The sequence below is a fragment of the Callithrix jacchus genome, chromosome 7 (assembly GCF_049354715.1).
Source record: "Callithrix jacchus isolate 240 chromosome 7, calJac240_pri, whole genome shotgun sequence".
Taxonomy (NCBI): Eukaryota; Metazoa; Chordata; class Mammalia; order Primates; family Cebidae; genus Callithrix; species Callithrix jacchus.
In genome coordinates this window covers 39,147,535-39,168,316 of record NC_133508.1, presented here as the reverse complement: position 1 = coordinate 39,168,316, position 20,782 = coordinate 39,147,535, and the positions used below count along the sequence as shown (strand labels likewise).

Sequence of the window (20,782 nt, the reverse complement as noted above, 5' to 3'; positions counted from 1 at the left end):
ACAGCAGGGGCAGCAGCCTCTGTACCTCCCGTGTCCTCTGGAGTGGTGACGCCTGGGATTTGGGGCACCTCTGCTTCTGGACTCAAGGTCCCAGGGTTGGGGTCTGGAGTAGGGGTCATAGGGGTCAGAAAATGTTTTCATTAAGGTAGACACGGCAGGCTTTGTGGGGTGTGCTGTTTCTCACAGGTGTTCCGCTGCACAGACAGCCACAAAAGCCATGAAGATGGACGTGTGGCTGTGCACCAGTGAAACTTTATTATTTATTTATATAGGTAGAGCATTTCTGTGTAACCCAAGCTGGAGTGTAATGGTGCGATCTCTGCTCACTGCATTTTCTGCCTCCTGGGTTCAAGTGATTCTCCAGCCTCAGCCTCACAAGTAGCTGGGCCTACAGGCACCTGTCACCACACCTGGCTAATTTTTGTGTTTTAGCAGAGATGGGGTTTTGCCATGTTGGGCAGGCTGGTCTTGAACTCCTGACCTCAGGTGATCTGCCCGCCCCAGCCTCCCAAGATGCTGGGATTACAGTCATGACCCACTGCGCCTGGCATAAAATTTATTTCCAGAGATGAGTAGCAGGCAGGGTTGGCCCGGAGGGTGGGCTGATTCTGCCTCTGCCACCCCAGCTGCAACACGTGCCCTTGGGCTCTGAGATGGAATTCATGTCCCTTCCTGGTATATTGCCTCCCTGTGGCTGCCACGTGTGGCTTTGCACAGGACCTGAGCCAGCTGTGTGCATGGAGCTGCTCTGGGCTTCTGTGGCTGACCCCCTCTCTTCTGCAGCTGAAGTTCTTCCTCCGGGAGTGCAAGGTGGCCAACTACTGCCGACAGGTGCAGCAGCTGCTGGGAAAGGTTCAGGAGAACTCAGAGCACATCTGCAGCCGCCGTCAGAGGGTCTCATTTGGCGTGTCTGACCAGCAGGCAGTGGTCAGTGGGCCCTGGGGGCAGTGCCAGCACCTACCAGGGTGTAGCTGGGATGTGAGGGTTTACCCAGGGTCAGGCATGACCCTGAACTCCCCCAACCCCCCAGGAAGCCTGGGAGAAGCTGACCCGGGAAGAGGGGACCCCACTGACCTTGTACTACAGCAACTGGCGGAAGCTTCGGGACCGGGAGATCCAGCTGGAGATCAGCGGCAAAGAGCGGGTGCGGCTCGGGGTGGGGGCCTGGGGAATGGGGATGTGATCCGCTGGGTTTTAGAACCAGTGCCAGCTTAGGGTGGGGTGTGGGGTGTGGTGTGATCCACTGGGTGTTGGGTGTATTGTGATCCGCTGGGTTTTAGATCCAGTGCCAGCCTAGGGTGGGGTCTGGGGTGTGGTGTGATCTGCTGGGTTTCAGAACCAGTGCCAGCTTAGGGTAGGGTCTGGGGGTGTGGTGTGATTTGCTGGGTTTCAGAACCAGGGCCAGCTTAGGGTGGGGTCTGGGGTGTGGTGTGATCTGCTCGGTTTTAGATCTAGCTCACTGACTATGACTTGAGACTTGAGGCCAGGCTGAGGGTTTGGAAGCAGTGCCAGGCGGCAGAGGCCATGGTGCTGGGCTTCCCTGATGGGGTATTGCCCAAGGTGATTCAGCTTGGAGAGGGGTAGGTGTTACAGAACTGGCCAGAGGGAGGCCAGGCCACACCCCCTCAGGCCTGATGAGTTGGTGCTCTGGGCTGGTGGAGTGACTGGACTGACCTCGGCGTCCAGGCCAGCATGTGGGTAGTACGGGGAGGTGGGGTGAAGCAGGAAGGGCTCTGCTTTTGACCTTGGACATGGGATGAGTAACTTGGAGGATGGCTTTGTGCTGATTTGGGAATGGGGTGCTAGAAATTGGCCACACAGGGTCCTGGTGGTGGGTCTGGTGATGCCATCAGCCCCTGCCTAATCCTACCTGAGGCCCTGACTCCTTGCCCTTCCAGCTGGAAGACCTGAACTTCCCTGAGATCAAACGTAGGAAGGTGGTGGACAGGAAGGATGAGGACAGGAAGGAATTTAAAGACCTCTTTGACCTGAACAGCTCTGAGGAGGATGAGGACGTGGAAGACTTCTCAGAGAGAGGTGGGACCCTTGAGGTGCTCCCAGGGAAGAATGGCATAGATGGCTCTCCTGGACTTCCCAGAGCCACAGGGCCACTCACACCCACCCTGCAGGGCTCACCAGCCTCTGGCCCAGCTGGGGCCAACCTTGGTGTTACCCAGGCTTCTGGTGCCGGCTCCTTGCCTCTAGGATAAAGGCTTACTGGGATTGGTAACCCGAGTCCTCAGGCCTGTGATCTCCCAGTTCTTCCTCAGTAATCCCCTCTGCCATCGTGAAGTCAGTGAAAGGCATCCAAGCAGGGGCGCAAGCCTGGCCACCTTCCTGCCTTCGCTGCCCACACTGTGACTTTGCTGGTGGACCCTGTGGGTGGGAGTCACATGGCTCTGCTCCTTGTTCCCCAGGGATACTGGGGCCCTTGAGGACTCGGCAAGGAGTGGAAGAGGAGGACGACGACGACGAGGAGGGCGACAGCAGCAGCTCCGAGGGTGAATGCTCTTGGGGTGAGGGGGTGTGGCCTGTGAGCCCATCTAGTGGGAGGGCAGAGCAGCGGTGGGTGGGGGAAGGGGGCTCTGTCCCCAGGGAGGCCTGGCCAAATGCTCTATTCTCTCTAGCTCTGGCAGCCAGCAGCAGCAATGGGGATAAATTAATTAGTGCTGTGATTAATTGATGAGTAACCTCCAAGGCTGGCTTTTTCCTGATAAAGCATAATTTATGTAGCCTCTGTCTCTCCCCGCAGATGGAGACCCAGATGCAGAGGCGGGGCTCGCTCCCGGGGAGCTGCAGTGGCTGGCCCAGGGGCCAGAGGACAAGCTGGAGGATCTGCAGCTCTCTGAGGAGGACTGAGGCAGCCCATCTGGGGGGCCTTTTGGGGGCTGGCGGCCAGTGTTGCTACTTCTCTGGCAGTCAGGCCCAGAGGCTGGCGTCTGTGCAGCTGGGGGAGGCAGTAGAGGGTGGACAGGCTTTATTCATTTTTCAGCATGAAAGCCCAGATTTCCTGGGTGGCTGCCAAGGGGTAGAACCAACACCTTGGGGCCTGCCTCCTGCCAGAGCCCCACAGCTGTGTGCTGTTTAAGTCATCCTGCTCCCAGCATAGTGGGGGGAAGCTAACCTTGATGTCAGGATACAGACCAGTTCCTGGGGAGGCCTGCAGGCCCCTTCCAACTTCTCTGCCCTAGCACCAGGCTCTGCAGTCACCCCTACCCCGTCTTTGGAGATTTGTTCATTTCCTTTGAAGTCACTTTTTCCCTTAAACTGTTTTTCTTTTTTGCATCGCAAACCAAAAGAAATAAAGCTTCGGGAGGTAGGGTGTGCCCCCCCACACCCCTGGCCACCTCAACACAGAGGCTGGGTTGGGTCAGGGGCCCCTGGAAGCAGGACCAAGGTCCCATTCTCCTGCTTGGGCGAAGCTCGGCTGGCAGAGGCGTGGCCCCCTCCATAGGGGGAAGTGGCGGTCATGGGGGACAAAGGCTGCTCTCCTGTGCTGAGTTCCCTCTCCCGGGCCCGCAGGGTTGGTGGCTGCAGTGGTAGAGCCACAGGGAAGCTGGCCATGTAGAAGACACGGCCCAGGCGCCTGGCCACCTGCAGAGACAGGACCTCGTGGGGCTTCCTGAGGGGCTGCTGCACACCCACGGGGAGCTTTGTGCCCAGCTGCGGTCTGGAGACAGGTAACTGTCCAGCAGCTCACCTGGGCACGGATCTTGAGGGCAGGCCCCAGCTTCAGCCCCATGGTGGTCAGCAGATGTTCTTCCGTCAGCAGTGGCAGGGTCTCCCCGTCGATCCCCTGCTCCCTGAAGACCTGGAAGAGGGAGGGAGAGATCAGGATCCAGGTGCCTGCTCCATCCTCCAGCCCAGCACCGGAACATCTCTTAAAAAATGTGTTGGGTTTGAGTCTACCTCGTGCAAAAATAGGTGGGGCCCAGTCCAGCCCCCTCCGTGCATCGCTTTTAGGGAGGGAAAGGGCTTCAGGGAATGGCCTTACCCTACCATCTTTTCCAGAGAAGTAATGAGTGCCAGCTGGCTAGCCCCACCCCAGGGACTATGGCCCTCCCTCCTTACCTGCGTGTACTCTCCGCAGCCAGACAGGCCCCCCACAAAGCTGCAGACATCATCCACAGTCCACTTGCTGACGTCCTCAGGGGCTGGGGCCTCCTCCCCATCCACGGAGAGTCCCCCCACGGTTCCTGAGTTGTGGGGTGTGTTACTAGGGCTCTGGCTGGCTTTCCCGTACCCGCCCGTCTTCTGACCTTCGTGTGCCCCAATTACTCAGGTGTGGGATAGACGCCTAAGGGGCGTTTTCATCCCCACAGATCCCCTCCCTGCTAAGACCCTTCCACAGGAGATCTGCGAGGATCTAGAGTGTGGGGTGCCCACCTGTGTGGAAGTAGGGGCTGACGGCATAGGGGAAGCCCAGGGTCAGCGAAGGAGGCAGTGTGGACCCTGAGAAAAGCCCCTTCCCCTCAGCGCCGGCCCCTCCAGCCGGAGCTTGGCCCGGAGTGGGCTCCCGGCATCCAGCAGCTGCCGTCTCGGGGTCCTCTCCATCCGAGTCTTTGGGAGGCTCGTCCTCGGAGCCATCTTGAGCCCAAAACCTGGCCCCTGTCATCTTGGACTCGCCGGGCCGGGCCGAGGCAGAGCCGGGACCCCCTTTCCGGGGGGCTCGCCGGGCCGAGTCCCGGGAGAGGGTGGGGGGTCCTGAGCTCGGGGGCCCCTGGGGGGGCAGGGCCAGCAGCGGCGCCGCGGCGTGGTTGAGCACCAGCAGGGCCCCCCGCCGCTGCAGCTCCTCGGCGCCGTCGGCGGAGCGCAGGGCCATCTCGGGCGCCAGCAGCTGCGGGCGCGCGCCCTCCAGGTCTTTCTGCCGCATGAGGTCGGCGGGCAGCTCCAGCCTGGGCCAGGGGCAGATGCAGGTCAGCCGCCTCCCGGGCCGCGCCTCCCCGCCCGCGCCCCACACCTACCGGGCCAGGTTCTGCTTCCGCAGGAGCTCCTGCTGCCGGACGAACATCTCCGCCTGGGCGGGGGGCAGGAAGCCGTAGCCTGGTGGGGGGAGGACAGCGCAGAGTCGCGGGTCCGAAGCTACCCTCGGCAGCCGCCTACTCCGGCCGGCTTGACTCCCGGGGGACTGAAGGCCCCGCAGAACCCAGGGCACGCGCGCCCACCTCCTCACCTGGGGTCTGGCACAGAGCCGAGGGCACCCCCAGAAAGGGGGGCCTAAGATGGGGGCCGAGGGCGATGTGAGGGGCATTCTGCGGCGACAGCAAGGGTGGGGGCGGCTGTGGCAGCTCCCTGCGGACGGCAGCGCAGTGAGCGTCGCCCCCATTCCCGTAAAGGTCCCGCGCCCCTCCCCCGCCGCCTTCGCTAATTGCCGGCCCCGCGGGCGGTCGATGCGCAGCTCGTTACCGCCCCGGGTCGCGCGACGTCCCCGCCCCCGCCGGCGGCGCCAATTAATCTCGGCGGCGGCGAGAAGGCCCTGACCCCGCGGGCGGCGGCGGCTGCCGCGGTAATTACTGCGCGCTGCCTGCTCCCCTCCCCTGCGGACTCCACGGCGGGGAAGCGGGGGCGTCGTTAGCCGCAATCTGGGAGGTAGCGGAGGCAGCTGCAGACGCTGGGTTCAGGGGCCGGGCGGGGACTCGCCGCTTCTCGCGGCCCCCCGCCCCGTCGAGTCTCCTGGACCCCAGAAGCCCTGATCTGTGCCGGGAACAGATCCGGCGCCAGGAACCACCCGCCCCCAGCCCCAAGCTCTAAGTCCTCTGGCCGACTCGTCCCAACTGACCCCGGGGTCCCAGACTTGGAGCTCCCCTCTCTTCTCAGGCTTGAGTTCCCGCTCTGGGGCCCGCAGGATCCCCCAGATCTGCCTCAGCCTCCCCTCCAGCCGCGCCCTCCACACTTCAGCCCAGGGCAGTGTCACTCCCGAAACGTTTTGCCCGGATCCAAACGAACACCTGAACACTGCTTGGCACGCTCCGGGCGCTCATCAGCCGCGCTGAGCGCGTGGGGGTGCGGGCCGTGGGCATGGCCCGCCCACCCCAGAAACAAGCCGAGAACCGCAGCCACCCCAGTACCTCTCCGAGAAAGACGGGGCGGCGGCCTCGCGGTGCTGAGCCAGGCCCTGCTTCCGACGTTGAGCTGCCGCGGAGGAGGGCAGGTGGGTTTCCAGGCCACTGGGGCTCCTCAGAGCTGCAGCTGCCACCTCCTGCCGGACCCTCAGGAGATCTGGGTGGGGGCCAACAGTAGTGACCCCACCCAGCTACTCGACTCCCTCCCCAGCCCGCGTCCTGGCGTAAACTCTGAGGTGGGGAACTAACCACACCACCCGGCTGTGCTGGGCCCCTGCGCTGGTCTCAAGCACCAGGCAGAAGGTCGGCCGGCCACAGGGCGGAGGCCGCAGACCAGAGGCTGGGCGGGAGGTGTCAGGAAAGGCCCTTCCCCCAGAGGAGCGGGTGCCCGAAAGCTTCTGGCCTGGGAGGAGGCTGGAGCCTCGCAGGGAGGGGCTGTGCGGAGGTCCCGAGGGCGCTGCGCCTGCGGGGCAGCCAGAGTACAGGAGAACCAGCCGGGGGCGGACCGCCCATGGGACCCCCTCCTCCGAAGGCAAGGAGATGTGAGGTCCCCGCAGTAGACACGGCTGACAGAAGCTTGCCACAGAGGCAAGGCAGCGCCAGGCTCGCACGGCCACACCAGCACAGTCCCGGCTGCGCACGGTCACCGTCCCGCGTGGCCACACTCACCCCAATGCCCACGCAGCGCCCACGGGCGCGCACGTCTAATGCGCCTGGTCCCGGGTCTCTCGGCCCCTCCCTGCCGCCCAGGCCCGGCCTCCCGAGTCCCCGCAGCCCCCACAGTGCAGGCTCCGCCAGCTCCACCGCCGCCTCTGTTTATAAATTAATTACCCGAAAGCGGAGGTGGGTCCCGCCCCGGGCCGGGTGCCAGCCCGCAGAGCCCAGCCGGCGCGGCCGCCCGCATCGATCCCAGCGGGGCCCAGCACCCCCGCGCTCGCGGCCCGGGTTATTTACAGCCGGCTCCGCGGCGGGGCGGGGGCGGGGGCGGGGGCGCGGCCTGATTGACAGCGCCCTACCCGGCGGCTGGCGCCCCCTCCCCCGCGCGGCCAGCAGAGCCGCCCCAGGCAGAGCAAGGAAAGCAATTAAAAAGGAGGATTTTTAAATTATTAACATTTGGTGAATTATTCAGGCTCTTGGTGCCCGAGCTGCCCTGGGGGACAGTGCCTGGTGTGAGGAATCCTGCCTTCTTTCCCGGCGTCCCCACCCATCTCTAGCCAGAAAAGCCCAGCTCCGCTGCCAGGAGGCGGCTGGGGCCTGGGAGGCTGCGTGCAGCAGGGCAAGGTGTCTGGCTGCATCCTGGGGTGACCCTGGAGAACGTCATGAGGTGGGGTGGACAGGGTCAGAGCCGACGTGGGGGAAGGGTGGGGACAGAGACAGCCCCTCCAGCTGGGGGTCTTAAGCACCTGGGGAGTCCTGGTGGCCAAGTGCTCACTGCACCCAGCCTGGCCTTTCTGCTCAATGCCCCTCCCCAGGCTCCTGGAGCAGGCGTGTGGCAGGTCAGCTCCCGGCTGGAGAGACGACTGAGACCCTAACCCTGTGGTCCGGGAGCTTGCTCGCCTGTGGAGGCGCTCCTTAGATGCCCACCGCTCACCCTCACCTGGGTCCACCCCGACTCCATTTCTCCATACATAAAATGTGAGTTACCCTTGAGCCTGGGGGACACGGAAGTGTGGCCTGCCCCAGGGGACCCCCAGGGACCTGCATTCAGCCTGGCCTTGGTGTCAGCAGGGCCTCAGCAACAGGAATGGCCGATTACATGTGGGTGGGGAGGTGATAAGGGCTTGTGTGGTGGGATCGTGGGGACCGGGGGTCCTCACCATGATTGGGGAGGCCCAGGTGGTAGAGCCGCTGAGGGTCGTCAAAGGTGCCAGTCTCGCTCAGTGCCGACACGAACCGGCGGTACTGGTCGTCTGGGGCCATGGTGGGCCCCAGGTCCGGGGGCAGCAGCAGTGCCTCTGCTGGAGAGGCCAGAATGAGAGGCTTCTCCAGACACTGCCGAGGACCACCCACCTCTGGAACCCCTGCCCGAGGTCCAAGGGACCCTCCGGGACTGCCCCCTCTCCTGGCGACCTGTCCCTCGTCCTGGCCAGGCTCTTACCTTGGGGGGATTGGCTTCGTGCCCTCTTCTCCGAAGAGCAGTCACTGCTGATATGGGAGGAGTGGCCCAGCCTCTTGCCCAACAGGTTATCTGCAGGTGGTAGTGAGTGCCCACCCTGCATCTCAGGGAATGGACGGGGGACCCATCCCCTGCCCCAGCTCCGCCTGGACCGCACCCACCATGTCTCAGGCGGCCCTTGGTCCTGGTGAGTTCAGGCCTTGCCCAGCCGGGGGCTCCAGCCTTCAGCGAAGGGGGCATCATGCCTGGTTGTGGCGGGGCAGGGGCACAAGGCATCCCTGACACTGGTCCTGGTCCCAGTGCATGTGTGCCAAAGAGATTCACGGCAGGCACCTGGCTGCCCCACCAGCCAGCCCAGCCTCTGGTGCAAGGTAGTGAGCCCCCCAGTATCCCCCTGGAGAATAAAACCAGGCACCACCTTGCCCTCCTGGACAGGGGTGAGGGCGGGCTGTGCACAGTCCCACGCCAGTGTGGGGTGAGGCGCGCTGGGCAGGACCTCACCCCTGACCTTTTCCTGCTCTGTGAGTCACTGAGCTGTAGACTGCTGAGACCTCCTCGAGGCCCCTCCACTCTCAGGTCAAACCCATCCATCTTGGTCACACCCATCCCTGCCAGAAGGCCCAAGTCCTCCTCTCTGGCCCACTCCTGCCTGAGCTAACACCCTGGTGTGGCTGTGATGCCCTTGTCCACCTGCCCAGCCAGGCTGTGAGCTCCTGGCTGCACCTACAAGAAGCCTCATTCACCTCCGCAGCCGTGACCAGCCCAGTCCCAGCCCCAAACACAGCCCAGTAGCGGGCAGAGGGGAGGCCCAGGCCAGGCCCAGCCCACTCTCCTGAGGTCCTCCCTCGGGTTCTGCCGAGCACACCCATTCCAGACCTCAGCACGATGTACCCATCTCCCACTCATCCCAAGCTCCTTCCAAGCCCCTGACGCCTCGCTCTGGGGATCTCCCTGGTCAGCCACAGTCCCTCCGACTCTGGCCCATCCTCATCCTCATTGAGGCCTCTAGGTGGGTGGGGTAAGGGGCCACCCCCCTGTGACCCAAGACCTCTCTGAGGCCTAGGCAGTGGGGCTCCCAATCCTGCCCGCCCCCCCCGGGCCCTGCCGTCAGCTCCAGGCCTAATTCCTTTTTCTTATTCCCTTAATCTGTCATTTTTATCAGGCTGGGGAAGTGCGGCGGCCACACCGATCAATCCCACATTACAGCTGACAGAGCGGTGCTAATAACTTATTGATCCTGGCCGGGCAGCCGTCAGGCCCAGCCCCAGAGAGAAGGTCAATCCCATGGCCTGGTCCAGGGTCCCCGCCTCAGTGACAGATCGGGCAGCTGGGCCAGGTGAGCAGTGGGGGGCACCTGGCCGCACGCAGATCCAGGCACCACTGCCCAGGCCCCCCACAGCCTGCTGTGCCAGAACTCAGTGGGCGGGAAGGGGTCCCGGCAGGGCTGGGGCAGCCTGGCTCTTTTCCACACCTGCTGCCTGGCCCACTGTGCACACACCCTCCGGGTCAGCAAAGCCTCTCACTTCCGGGCAGTTTTCCACTTACACAGTGGAAACGCCCCTCTCGTTCTGCTGGGGGATAAGCCCTCCTCATAGGCTGGCAGAGGTGACGCTGGGCAGCGGCAGCAGGTGGAAGGGGGCGGGGCAGGTGGAAGGGGCGGGGCAGGTGGAAGGGGGCCTGCCCAGAGACCACAGGAAGGCCGTTGAGAACACGCTCCCTCCTCACTCCCTCATTCGAGGACCCCGGGTGGTCTCACAGAGGCAGACAAAGGACCTGCTCTGAGTCCCTCACAGCCCAGGGCCCAGGGAGTTGCGGCCCTGGTGAGTGGTCCCGGCAGGGAACAGGATTGACGTGTGGTTTCTGGGGTCACCTGAAGGGAGAAGGGGTGAATACTCCCAGGGTGAACGCCTCCTCCAAGAGGAAGCTCCCGGGAGCAGGCCAGTCCTTGACACGGAGTGTGTGGGTGAAACCCGGGTGTGAGACCCCAGACACTCGAGGTGCTGCAGAGCCTGGGGGCCCCATGGGCCAGAGCACTGCTGGCAGCCCCATCTGGGGCACCACACGGGACCCCAGATGTGCACACACGCACATGCGTGGACCTGAGGAGGCTCCCAGTGTGAGCGCACAGGGAGGGGATGCTGGCTGAGAATATCTCAATCTTTACGGGGCTCCCTTGCTCTTCGGATCGATGAGGCAATTAGATTTTATCAACCACCTCTCCGCTGTCTGCAAAAACCACCCCACCTGGCCCCACAAAGGCCTTCCCAGGCCCACGAAGACACAGATGGGGACACAGATGACTCGGATGGGGGTGCTGAGTTCCAGAGGGGGCCTCCCCTGCCGCAGCTTCCCAAGAGCTGCAAGCCCTGCTGGGAACACCCCTGCCTGGGTCCACAGGACCTCAGGAGCACCCCCCTCCTTTCACGGCCCACCCAGGGCTGAGGCTCAGCTGTGTCCCTCTCTACAGCAGTGGCCTCTGAAGGGGGCCTGGGTCCCCAAACTGCCCCCTCCCTCTGAGGTCCTGTGTCAGGACTCCCGTCTCCCTAGAACAACTGTGACCAGGCAGTAACACCTCCCTCAGGCGCAGACTTCTTCCCTCCTGGAACCCTAGGAGGAAGAACTGGGAACCCTTTCCCTCCCGGAACCCTAGGAGGCAGGACCAGGGACCCCTTCCTTCCAGGGGCCCCTTCCCTCCCAGAACCCTAGAAGGCAGGACTGGAGACCCCTTCCTTTTGGGGACCTCTTCCCTCCCGGAACCCTAGGAAGCAGGACCAGCCCTGCCTGCGCTGAGCAGTCCCCAGTGGGGGTGAGGGGTGAGCATGTTCCAGCCTGTAAGCCAAGCCACTGCGGGTGCATTTCTGAACCTCTAAGGCCATGCCTACGTCTGCCCTGTGAAGATGGGTGGCAGGCCCCGGCCGCTACAAGCCCACCCCGGTGGCAGCCACAGCGGAGCCGCCGCCTCTGCCTCCTGTCTGCCCTGCTGGCTGGGATTAACACAATTACCATCACACGCAGCCCCAGGGGACAGGCCGCTCCTCCTGCCTCTCTGGCTGCCTGCCAAGGCTGGCCGGCAGCCGCCACTGTCCTCTGGCCCCACAGCCCCAATCCCTCCCTCAGGTCCCCTGGGCTACTCACCTGCGGGTCCCAGGCCAATCTCCAGGCTGCCTCTCTGGAATTCACAGCTGCTCTGATGCTCGGGCATAACGAGGTGGCGGCTGCGGTGGACACTGGAGCAGAACAAGATGAGAGAGGCTGACCCCCTGGGCAGCGGCGAAGAGGCTGGAGCCCAGCCTGGGCACAGGGAGTGAGCCTGGGGACGACCTCTGAGCGCCACATGGCTGTGCCCACACCTCTGCATGTGGCCCATGACGCCACCATGTGCACACCCACGGAGCAAGCCAAAGCGACACAGAACCCGGCCCCAGGACCCCACTGCTGCTCCGGGGAGGCTCAGTGTAGAGCACCCAGCTGGCTCTGCCTTCACCCCTCCTGAGGGACTCTCACTGTTATCTCACTCCTTGCCCCAAAGGGTGGCGGGGACCCTGCACGGGGCCAGGCTGCTCCTTTGGGACAGGCCCCCGGAGAGCACGTGCCACCTGCCTGCTGCCAGCCCCTCGTGGCCATCTTGATGAGAACTTGCAACCGTCCCTTGCCCTCAATTTCTGCACACAAGGAAACTTAGGCTCAGACCACAGATCTGCGACTGAGATGCGCGCGCGCGCGCGCGCGCGCGCACACACACACACACACACACACGACACCCACATAGCAGGCACCAGGGCCGACATCCCGGTGTGGGCTTGGAATCAGCATGCATTTAACTCTTTTGTTCCCTGTTTCTCCTCTTCTTGCTAATTCAGCCAGATCCCATATCCACTGGGGTCCCAGAGAGCAATGGGAGGAACTGTGTGGAGCATGGCCCTCCACCCCTTTCTGGTGTTGTGAGCCTATCCCCAGGTCAGCAGAGAGGGGGCTCTGGGACCACGAGACACCCCCTCAGCAACACCCCTGCAGTGTGGTCCCTGCCCACCTGTAATGGGGCAGCCTCCTGGCTGCACTGACGCTGGCAGGGCCTCTGCGCTGTGACCTGGGAGCCGACACTAAACCTGGTTAAATAGCCCCCGGCCCCCCTGACCTCGGCTGGCTGGAGCTGGGCTAATCCAGGGCTGCCCCTAAGCAGATCAGTTTCAGCACCAGAGACTCCCAAGCTGGGCTCTAAAGCTTTCCAGAGACCCAGATGCCGGCCTCTCCCCACCCCCACTGGCTCCCAGTGGGAAAGGAAGTCCCCCAGGCACACAGGAGGGCAGGTGGGTGGGAGTAAGTACTTTATGGGATTAATCGGCAGCGAGTCTCATCCCCTCCATGATCCTAATCAATGGGGGGGTGTCAAGAGAACTGCTGGCCTCAGCATGGGGTGGGGGCAGAGGGCCGTCCCAACAGCCACAGCTGCCACGGGGTTCTCCCCAGGGGTCCACACTCCGGTGTCCCCAGGAGGGACGTCTGCAGGAGGAGAACAGGCTCCCCAGAGACTCTGGAGGGTGGGGGCTGGCCCGTGAGCCTGGAGCCTGGCACCCAGAAGGAAAGTGAGGGAGGGCCTGATGGCTGTCTGGAAGGGCTGTGGCTTGGCAGTGCTACCTGGTGGGAAACTGGAGACCCCCTGCCCTCCCCAGCCCTGGTCTCTGCCTCGGAGTTTGCTCCTGAAGTTCTGACAAAGCTTGGCCTGGCCCAGCCCCTGAAACCCTGTTTTGGCCATTTGGCCACTCACTGAGCAGATTATGCCAGTTTTATGTAAAGAAATGTGAAGAAGCCAGGCGCGGTGGCTCACGCCTGTAATCCCAGCACTGTGGGAGGCCGAGGCGGGTGGATCACGAGGTCAAGAGATCGAGACCATTCTGGTCAACATGGTGAAACCCTCTCTCTACTAAAAATACAAAAAATTAGCTGGGCATGGTGGTGCGTGCCTGTAATCCCAGCTATTCAGGAGGCTGAGGCAGGAGAATTGCCTGAACCTAAGAAGCGGAGGTTACCGTGAGCCGAGATTGTGCCATTGCACTCCAGCCCGGGTAACAAGAGCGAAACTCTGTCTCAAAAAAAAAAAGAAAAAGAAAAGAAATGTGAAGAAACCCTAGACATCCCAGAGTGAAGACACAGGAACCGTGCCCAGGGGACACCAGTGCACGGTCCTCAAACACAGAACACACTCTGTTCCCTGCTTCATACAAGGGACAAAACCCTGAGGGTCTGTAGTGGGCTGGGGCGTAGATCAGGAGGTGGGGGAGCCAGGAGGGGCAGTCAGAGCCGGGGCAGGAGGTGCAGGCAGGAGAGAGTGTGGGGGAGGCTGCAGCCTGTCAGGTGTGACCCCAGCTCCCTATGAAGGGGCCTCCCACGCTGCCTCAGTGACGACCACGCAGTCCAGCACTTGCCCATTTTCCCAACAGCTCGGGGCTCCGGAGAGAGGGGCAATGCCCCTGCCTGCAAACAGTGGCTCCAGGGAGCATCTGCCACTCCAGGTTCTTGAGCTTGAGGGGACGGCCTGGGGCTCTGCCGGCTCCAAAAGGCAGGTAGTCACTGCAGAGCCAGCCAGACAGGAGAACAGGGATGGAAGTACCGACAGACAGATGGGTGGAGACCAGTGGATGGGAGCAAATGAACACACAGATGGTGGTGGCCCAGCGTGTGTTCTGTGGGAGCCCGCAGAGGCAGAAGGACCCAAGGACAGGCCGGAAGAAATGCAGACAGCCTGGGGCCAGTGTGGCTGCTGGGCTCCAGAACCACTACCCACTCTGAACAGATGCCAGGGTGAGGTTGACAGGCTGGGGTCAGGCAGGCTCTAGTCCATCCAGGCGTGCTGTGCCCTCCTCCTTCGGGGACCCCAGCAGGCCCTCCCCACTGACTAAAATCTCTTTGGGAGATTCAGAAACTCATTCTAGCCCCTTCTAGGGCCTGTGCAGGATGGAAGCCCTAGCCTCCTCCCAGGGCACCCCAGGCTGCCAGCTATCAGTGCTGGTGAGGGACCCCACATTCCCGAGGCCAGGTGGATGGAGGAGGGGGCTGCAGGCAGGAGGAGCCATTCCTGGAAGGAGGGGCACGAACCGTGGCTGGGTTTCCCTACAGCCTCACTGACAAATTTATCCTGTAGTGTCCCAAGTAAAAGGGTCATAAAATGCCATCAATGTTCATGACAGTTCATAAAAATGATCAGTTGAGCTGGCAACCCCAAAATGAGGTGGAAATAAGTTTAAAGATGTTTTTATTGTAATTCAGCTCTGAGATCCAGACATTCTCAGAGACATAAATAATAACACATCTGGCTCAGAGCCAGGACACGCTCCCCCGGGGCCCTCATGGTTCTGGCCTGAGGAAGCTGGCCTTGCTGCCCTGGAAGCCACAGAGCAAGACCTGACCCCATTGACAGAATCCACAGCTGGGCTCTGCTCACAGACTGGCCACCCGCTTCCCCCTGGAGTCAGGAACAGGGGTCCTCCAGTTCCCTTGACCCCTTCATCGGGAATCTTCCCCCATCCTGAAATTGTGCCCCCACCATCCTGCTTCCAGCCTGAATCCAATGCCCCATCTGCCAGGAGGGCCTCTAGAGGGACCTTCTCCAAACACACGTCTGAGCATTCCTCTGCTCTCCCAGCCTAGAGGACAGTGCCCACAGGCGGAGCATGCAAGACCCTTCAGCATCCCATTGAGCCAGAGCTGCCAAGTTTACTTCTCCTTCCTCCTACATGCCCTTCCCTGCTCCTACACATCTTTGCAGACACCCCCTTGCCTTAGTGAACTCCTACACATCCATCAAGACCCCACTCACACGTCCCCTTTCTCACCTCCTGGTGGGTCTCTGGGAGGGTGAGAAGCGGGAGGTGACAGCCTCATTTTTGGGCAGATGGACTCAAATGGCCAGTCTCACGTGGGCAGGAAGTACACTCTAACTCTTGAGCCAGGCTGCCCAGAATTCATACCTGAGCTGCTGCTGAGGCCTGTATCTGACTGGGCCTGGGGTCCCTCAGTCTCAACTGGGCACAACATGGTCTGCCTCCTGGGCTGGGGAACAACCTCACCACACATCACACCCAGCAGATGCTCAGCCAGCATCAGCTCACACTATCTGAGACAGGGGACAGCAGATAGCAGGACAGCAGGCCACAGGAAGGGGTGGGAGGAAGGGAGCCACTTGCCCCTCTCACGAATGCACAGTGGGCTCCTACCTGCAGGACGTCTCTTGGAAGGAGATGTTCAGGTCCCAGTGGGTGTGCACTCTGCAGGAAGAGAAGCAGAAGGTCCACTTCACTCTGGAGGCCCCTGACCCCAGCCTCAGGACAGCAGGGCATGTGCATACCTGTCTCGGGCCAGTGCCCTGCTGGGCCACAGCCCTGGGCAGTGAACGGGGGCGGCAGTGGCGCCCAGCACCATCTGGTGCCGGCTCCACATGCTGGGGTCTCCCACCAGGACAGGCCCATGGGCCAAAGCCAGCTCCTGGCCTGGGCAGACACACGAGTCAGGAAGAACAGCACCGAGACCCCGTCTCCCTCTGGTTTGCTGCCCTGCACTCAGAGGGGCCCTCGAGTGGTACAGCAGGCGGGGGCCGAGGCTGCTTTTGCATGGTCAGTCATGAGCCCGAATGGAACTCATTGCTGGAGCTGCTCTGGCCAGTCTGACACCCGGTCAGCAGGGTAGCTGGAGTGTAGGCCCAGGCCCGTGCAGACCCCTGGGTGTGCAAGTGAGCCCTGCACAGCAGAGCAGTGAAGGGACACCAGACGGGGGCAGACGAGGAAACAGCTCCTGCCTGCAACCCACACCGGACCCTAAAAAGACCAGCATCTGAGGGGAGGTGTGGAGGCCAGTGTAGACACCTCATCTGAGCAGCTGAAGGCCGGAAGCCCCGGCTGGCCCCCTCCGAGCCTTGTGCCTTCCTGCCGGCCCTGGGTCCTGGTACCTTCTCTTCATGATATGGATGTGCGGGCCATCTTCCCGCTTCAGGCCCGGCTGCCGCCCACAGGTGGGGCCACTCCCATCACTGTCACCATCGCTGGCAGAGAAGCTGGGGGTCCGCTCCTTCTTCAGGCTCCGGGCAGCAGGCAGGGTGACCGTTCTCTTGTCCGCCAGCCGCCCCCGGTTCTGGTGGGGCAGGAGGAGAGGACGGTGAGGCTGGACCAGGCCTTCAGTCTTGCAGGAGCCTGCCCTGGCCTCAATCCCCTAGCCTAGCCCCAGGCATGGCAGAGGCACCCTCAGAGCAGCCATCCTTCCTCCACCACCACCCGCCTCTGGGATGGGCCTGGGACCAGCAGGAGCCACAATTGGCCAGAGACCCAGAGGACAGCCGAGAGATGGGGCCTCAGTTGTCCCCCATACAGACGCCCACCAGCTGAGCCGTCCCCCGCCCCACCCCACACTAGCCTGGTTCCACTGTTTCTACCCTCCCAGCCCTTGAGGATGCCTGAGGGTCCTGGCCCATTCGGGGACCTGTGTGCCGCCCCTGTGTGGCAGGCCTCCCTCCCGGCTCACTCATTTGCCCTCACTCCCAGCTCCCTTCCCAGGGCCCCGTGCCTCCTGGGATCTGTGCAGAACCAGTTGGATCTAGTGGACTTGCACACAACACACACATGAGTTACCTCCAGCTATGCCTGGCAACCCCAGCATGTTCTTTGTGAACCCTCCCCCGCCACACCCTGCCACCAACGCAGATGTGACAAGCAAATTCCCTCTTCTACTTCAGCGCCACGCAGAGTCCAGCTCAGGGGCAGCTGCCACCTGGCACATGGCAACTGTGAGCCGAACCCTCACAGAGTGCAGGCCTGAGGCTCACAGGTCCCAGATGAGGAGCCCTGAGCAGCCCAGGTCCCCTGTTCCACCAGCCCTGCCAGGCATTTTCACATGGCTTCTTTCTCCCCATCTCCCTTGCACCCACGGAACAAGTGGGTGGAACTGTGGGTGCCTCTGGTGGGAGCACAGACACGCACCGTGGGACCCCTGCAGAACACAGGCGAGCCCCGAGCTCACGCACACACACGCAGACACTCAGACATGTGCAGACACTCAGACATGTGGACATGCGGTAGATATACACACTCGAACATGTGGACACACACGGATGCATACACATGTGGCGGACACATGGACACACAGTGGACACACACTCGGACATGTGGGCACAAATACAGCAGACGCACACACTCGGGAACACGCACCTACATGGGGGGACATGCACACACATACACTGCGTGGCACAGCAGCGCAGGCCCAGCCCCAGCCCCAGCCCCAGCCCCAGGCACTTCAGGCCTCCTCCAGTGTGTTTAGGTCTTACCACCCCCAGGGGAAAGAAGGGAAGTCACTGATTGTTTTCCAGTGTTGGGAAGCTATTTAAAATTTAATAGTAGGTCGGTCCTGGGGGTGGCAGAGGCCTTGAGAGCATCTAACTCCCTCTCCTCCTCCGGGTCTCCTTGCACTTCCTCCCTCCCCTTGACAAAACATAGCAGGAGCTTGAGAAGGTGTTAGAAGAGTGTCTTCCTCAGACCTAGAACCACCATCACCTTCAAATGCACAGCCCCAGCACCAGCTCAATTTGGGCAGTGCCCTCTCCCCAAGGGTCTGGAAGCTGGAGTATCCCCCTTCCCAGGTGGAAGCCCCCTTCCAAGAGCCATGTCTCTCCTTGGCAGCTACTGGGCCTGTGCTGGGTCCCCTCTTTTCTCTCTACCACAGCTCCGTGGGAAAACCCAGCACTGCTGAGCAGGGGGTGGTGGAGCATGGGGTCCTGCTAAGATCCTGCCCTGGCCTGGGCGGCCCCAGGCTGTAGGTGCAATGGCTGTCTGTGCCTGCGCTTCTGTGAGTGAGCTGGAGCTGGGGGTGTCTTCAACAGCCACAGCCTGTCTGGGGTGTGCTGTGCCCAAGAGTCCTGCTTTGCCCCACCCTTCTGCCCAAGCACCAGGGTTTAGAGGATCTGATGGCCTCTCCTCTCCCACCTCCCTTCTCTTGAAAAGAAAACAAAATGCTTTTTCCTCTGCTTCTTGTCTGTGGGATGGGGAAGAGGGGACGCCAGGACCAAAAGACCGCCCCTTGGAAGAAGGCCAGGGCCGGCTGGCTGCATGGGGCCCAAAGTAGGCAAGTGGAGGTGTCTGGCCACTCAGGCCTATTCTGCACCTCTACCTCTCCTACCTCTTCCTGGAAGAGGGGCTCCAGAGTGTGCCAGGAGCTGCAGCCCTAACCCCGGCAGCCATGGCCCTAATTGGCTCCAAATTGGTCCTTCCCAACAGGCATTCTTCCTTTTCAGACCAATCCTCCAACCCTCACTGCCCAACCAGAGGGCTGGGGGCTGGGTGGGGGGTGCAGGTGCCTCCCTGTTCAGAAGGCAGCACCCAGCACCCCAGTCTCTCCTGCCTGCTCCCTCAGTGAGGGCGTCCATAGCTTTCTACCCTGGGCTGGGGCCTTGAACTGGCCTCCAGCTCCAGTTCTCTGGACACCAAAGGCCCACACTGCAAAGACTCTGCCCCTGGCCAGGTTCTGTGTCCCTAGGACACCTAGACGTTCAGGCCCTTGCCTGGTAGGGCTCTGGCTCTCCACACCCCAAAGACACACGTCACTCACACTCAAGACTGTGGCTCCCCAGAATGCTGTCGCAACTACAATCACACCTCACAAGCCGGACCAGAGAACACAGTGACCCCCAAGCTGTGAGGGGCCCAGGTTTAATTATCCCACTCATGGAGAAGACCTGGAACCACACCACTGGAGGAGAAGCAGTTCCAAGGCACCCTAGGGGAGGCTCCAGGAGAGGCCCGGTCCTCCTGCCTCCACACTGGGAGGGAGCTGGGGAGCCTCCCCCTGTCCAGGTACAGGCGCTGGGAGAGCCAGAAGCAAAGCCCCTCCTCACTGCCCTTTGGAGGCTCCCTCCAGCACACCCGCAGGGACAAGCTCCGCAGTGGAAGGAGCAACTCCCAGCCCCAAGAGCCCCGTATCTCACCACCGGGGAGGATATTCGGCAGCCTGGGCAGTCGCAGATTGGAGGGTGCACCTGCAGGATCCCCTTGGACATAAGCGTCTTCAGACTTTTCCCTGCGAGCAGAGCCGAGGCAGACCCTGTGAGGGAGCGGCGCACTTCTGGACGCATAGGCGGCAGGGCCAGCCCCCTTTCCCCGCTCGCGGGCGAATGCACCCCGACCCCCCCACACCCGCCTCGCCCGACCTCCCAGCCCGCTTCCCGCCCCACCCTCGCGCACGCCGCAGGGATCTGCCGGGCTCTGCACCTCCAGCTCTGGAGGAGCGCCCTCCCCGGACGCAGCCCAGGGCATCCCCGCGCGGCGCCCCTCCTTCCCGCGCTCCATCCTCTCCCCGGCCCCGAGGGAGCCGCAGGCAGGGCCTGAAAGGGTGAGTCCCGGAGCGCCGAACCGCCTGCGCAGCAGAAGGGACGATGGAGAGCCACGCGCTGCTCAGGTCCTAACTTCCTAACCCCCCGCGGCTCCTGGCGCTCACCTCGCCCCTCCGGTCCACGCTCCGGCGCCCCCGCGTCGCACCCTTGGGGCCATGCGCCCGTAGGCGCCCAAACAGGCTGCGCCCGGTCCTGGCGCCGCCGCTCTGGCTCCGCGTGAGCCCCCGCCCGCCCCGCGCCCCCGCGTGCCCCGCAGCCTCCCCCGCCGGTCTCTCGCCCCGGGCCGCACGTGCGCCCCGCCGCTCCCGCCGGACCCCGGGGCTCTGCGCCCTCTCCCCCGGGCTCCTGCCCGCGCTCTCGAGTTCCCGTAAACTTCCTTCCGGGCCTAAGGCCCAGGAACCTCGCAGACACCTTCCGAGCGGAGGGGCGGCCCGCGAACCCCAAGCGCTGTGGCCCAAGCTGGGAGGCGGTGCAGCGAGGGGGAGCTCTGCCCGTGTCCACCGAGGCACCGCGCGCGCGGCGGGGGAGTCCTCGCGCTGCAGCGCCCCCTTGGCCGAGCTGGAGGGTTCTGGGTGTCCGAGTCGGGTCAGGCGTGGGGTCGGGGCCCGCGGGTCCCCGGGGAGCCGAGGGAGGGACCGCGGCAGTTTGCGCCCCCACGGGTGTCGGGTTGGGGAGCGGAGTCCCGGGAGCGGAGGGAGGGGCGGCGGCACCTTTGTGGCGGATGCTGCGCTTCCAGTCCTTGGCCGTCTCGCGGCCGCTGACGAACTGGAACTCGTTGGGCGTGAGCCACTCCCCGCGGTGGCGGATGGACGGGCCCTTGCTGCCCTGGCAGAGTTTGCGCACGTAGAGTAGCGCGCGGTTGGCGCCGCACTCCACCTCGATGCAGGGCTCGCCGTTGTCCAGCAGCGGCTGGAAATCTGGGGCCGCGGCCCCGGTGGCCGAGAAGCGCTCGAGGGTGCGCGGGTCCCTGGGCAGGTGGAGGTGCGGGGCGGCCCCGGGCAGGCTGAGGTAGGCACGCGGGGGGCGGAGCGGCGGGGCCAGCAGCGCTTCGTAGCCGGCGGCCGAGGCGGGCAGCGAGGCGGCCGGGGGGAGGGCCGCGGCCGCGGGCAGTGGCGCCAGGTAGCCGGGCAGCGGCGGTAGCGGCAGCGCGGCCAGGCTCGGGTGGAACGTGGCCAGAGCCAGGACTAGGTCCTCGCGGCCCGGGAACTCCTTCTTGACCGCGGGCATAGTGTCCTCTCC

At 63.2% G+C, this 20,782-nt stretch overlaps 2 protein-coding genes across 14 annotated transcripts in view; one reads left to right on the top strand and one right to left on the bottom strand.

Annotated features, from left to right (window-relative positions):
• The window catches only part of NOC2L (NOC2 like nucleolar associated transcriptional repressor), a 17,361-nt gene extending 14,009 nt beyond the window's left edge, over window positions 1-3,352 (top strand). For both annotated transcript variants that reach the window (XM_035307224.3, XM_035307223.3), the window contains exons 15-19: window positions 784-927; window positions 1,031-1,144; window positions 1,899-2,037; window positions 2,418-2,501; window positions 2,753-3,352. In XM_035307224.3, coding sequence (XP_035163115.1) covers window positions 784-927; window positions 1,031-1,144; window positions 1,899-2,037; window positions 2,418-2,501; window positions 2,753-2,859 — 588 coding nt within the window. In that variant the 3' untranslated portion in view covers window positions 2,860-3,352. The remainder of the gene's footprint in view (window positions 1-783; window positions 928-1,030; window positions 1,145-1,898; window positions 2,038-2,417; window positions 2,502-2,752) is intronic.
• On the bottom strand, window positions 2,963-20,782 carry SAMD11 (sterile alpha motif domain containing 11). Of its 12 annotated transcripts, none has more exons than XM_035307215.3 (14): window positions 19,648-20,782; window positions 19,139-19,230; window positions 16,118-16,299; window positions 15,390-15,440; window positions 11,314-11,405; window positions 8,161-8,250; window positions 7,880-8,020; window positions 6,069-6,219; window positions 5,174-5,292; window positions 4,965-5,043; window positions 4,387-4,895; window positions 4,072-4,196; window positions 3,701-3,811; window positions 2,963-3,594 (listed from the first exon to the last, which is right to left on the bottom strand). In XM_035307215.3, exons 1-14 carry the CDS (start codon window positions 20,768-20,770, stop codon window positions 3,349-3,351), a joined length of 3,111 nt encoding a protein of 1,036 aa, XP_035163106.2. In that variant the 5' UTR covers window positions 20,771-20,782; the 3' UTR covers window positions 2,963-3,348. The 12 variants fall into 12 exon arrangements, 9 of the variants coding, with proteins under 9 accessions (XP_035163106.2, XP_078186054.1, XP_054114645.1 ...); XM_078329928.1 differs by having other exon boundaries at window positions 7,880-8,017; XM_054258670.2 differs by having other exon boundaries at window positions 11,314-11,438; window positions 20,254-20,782.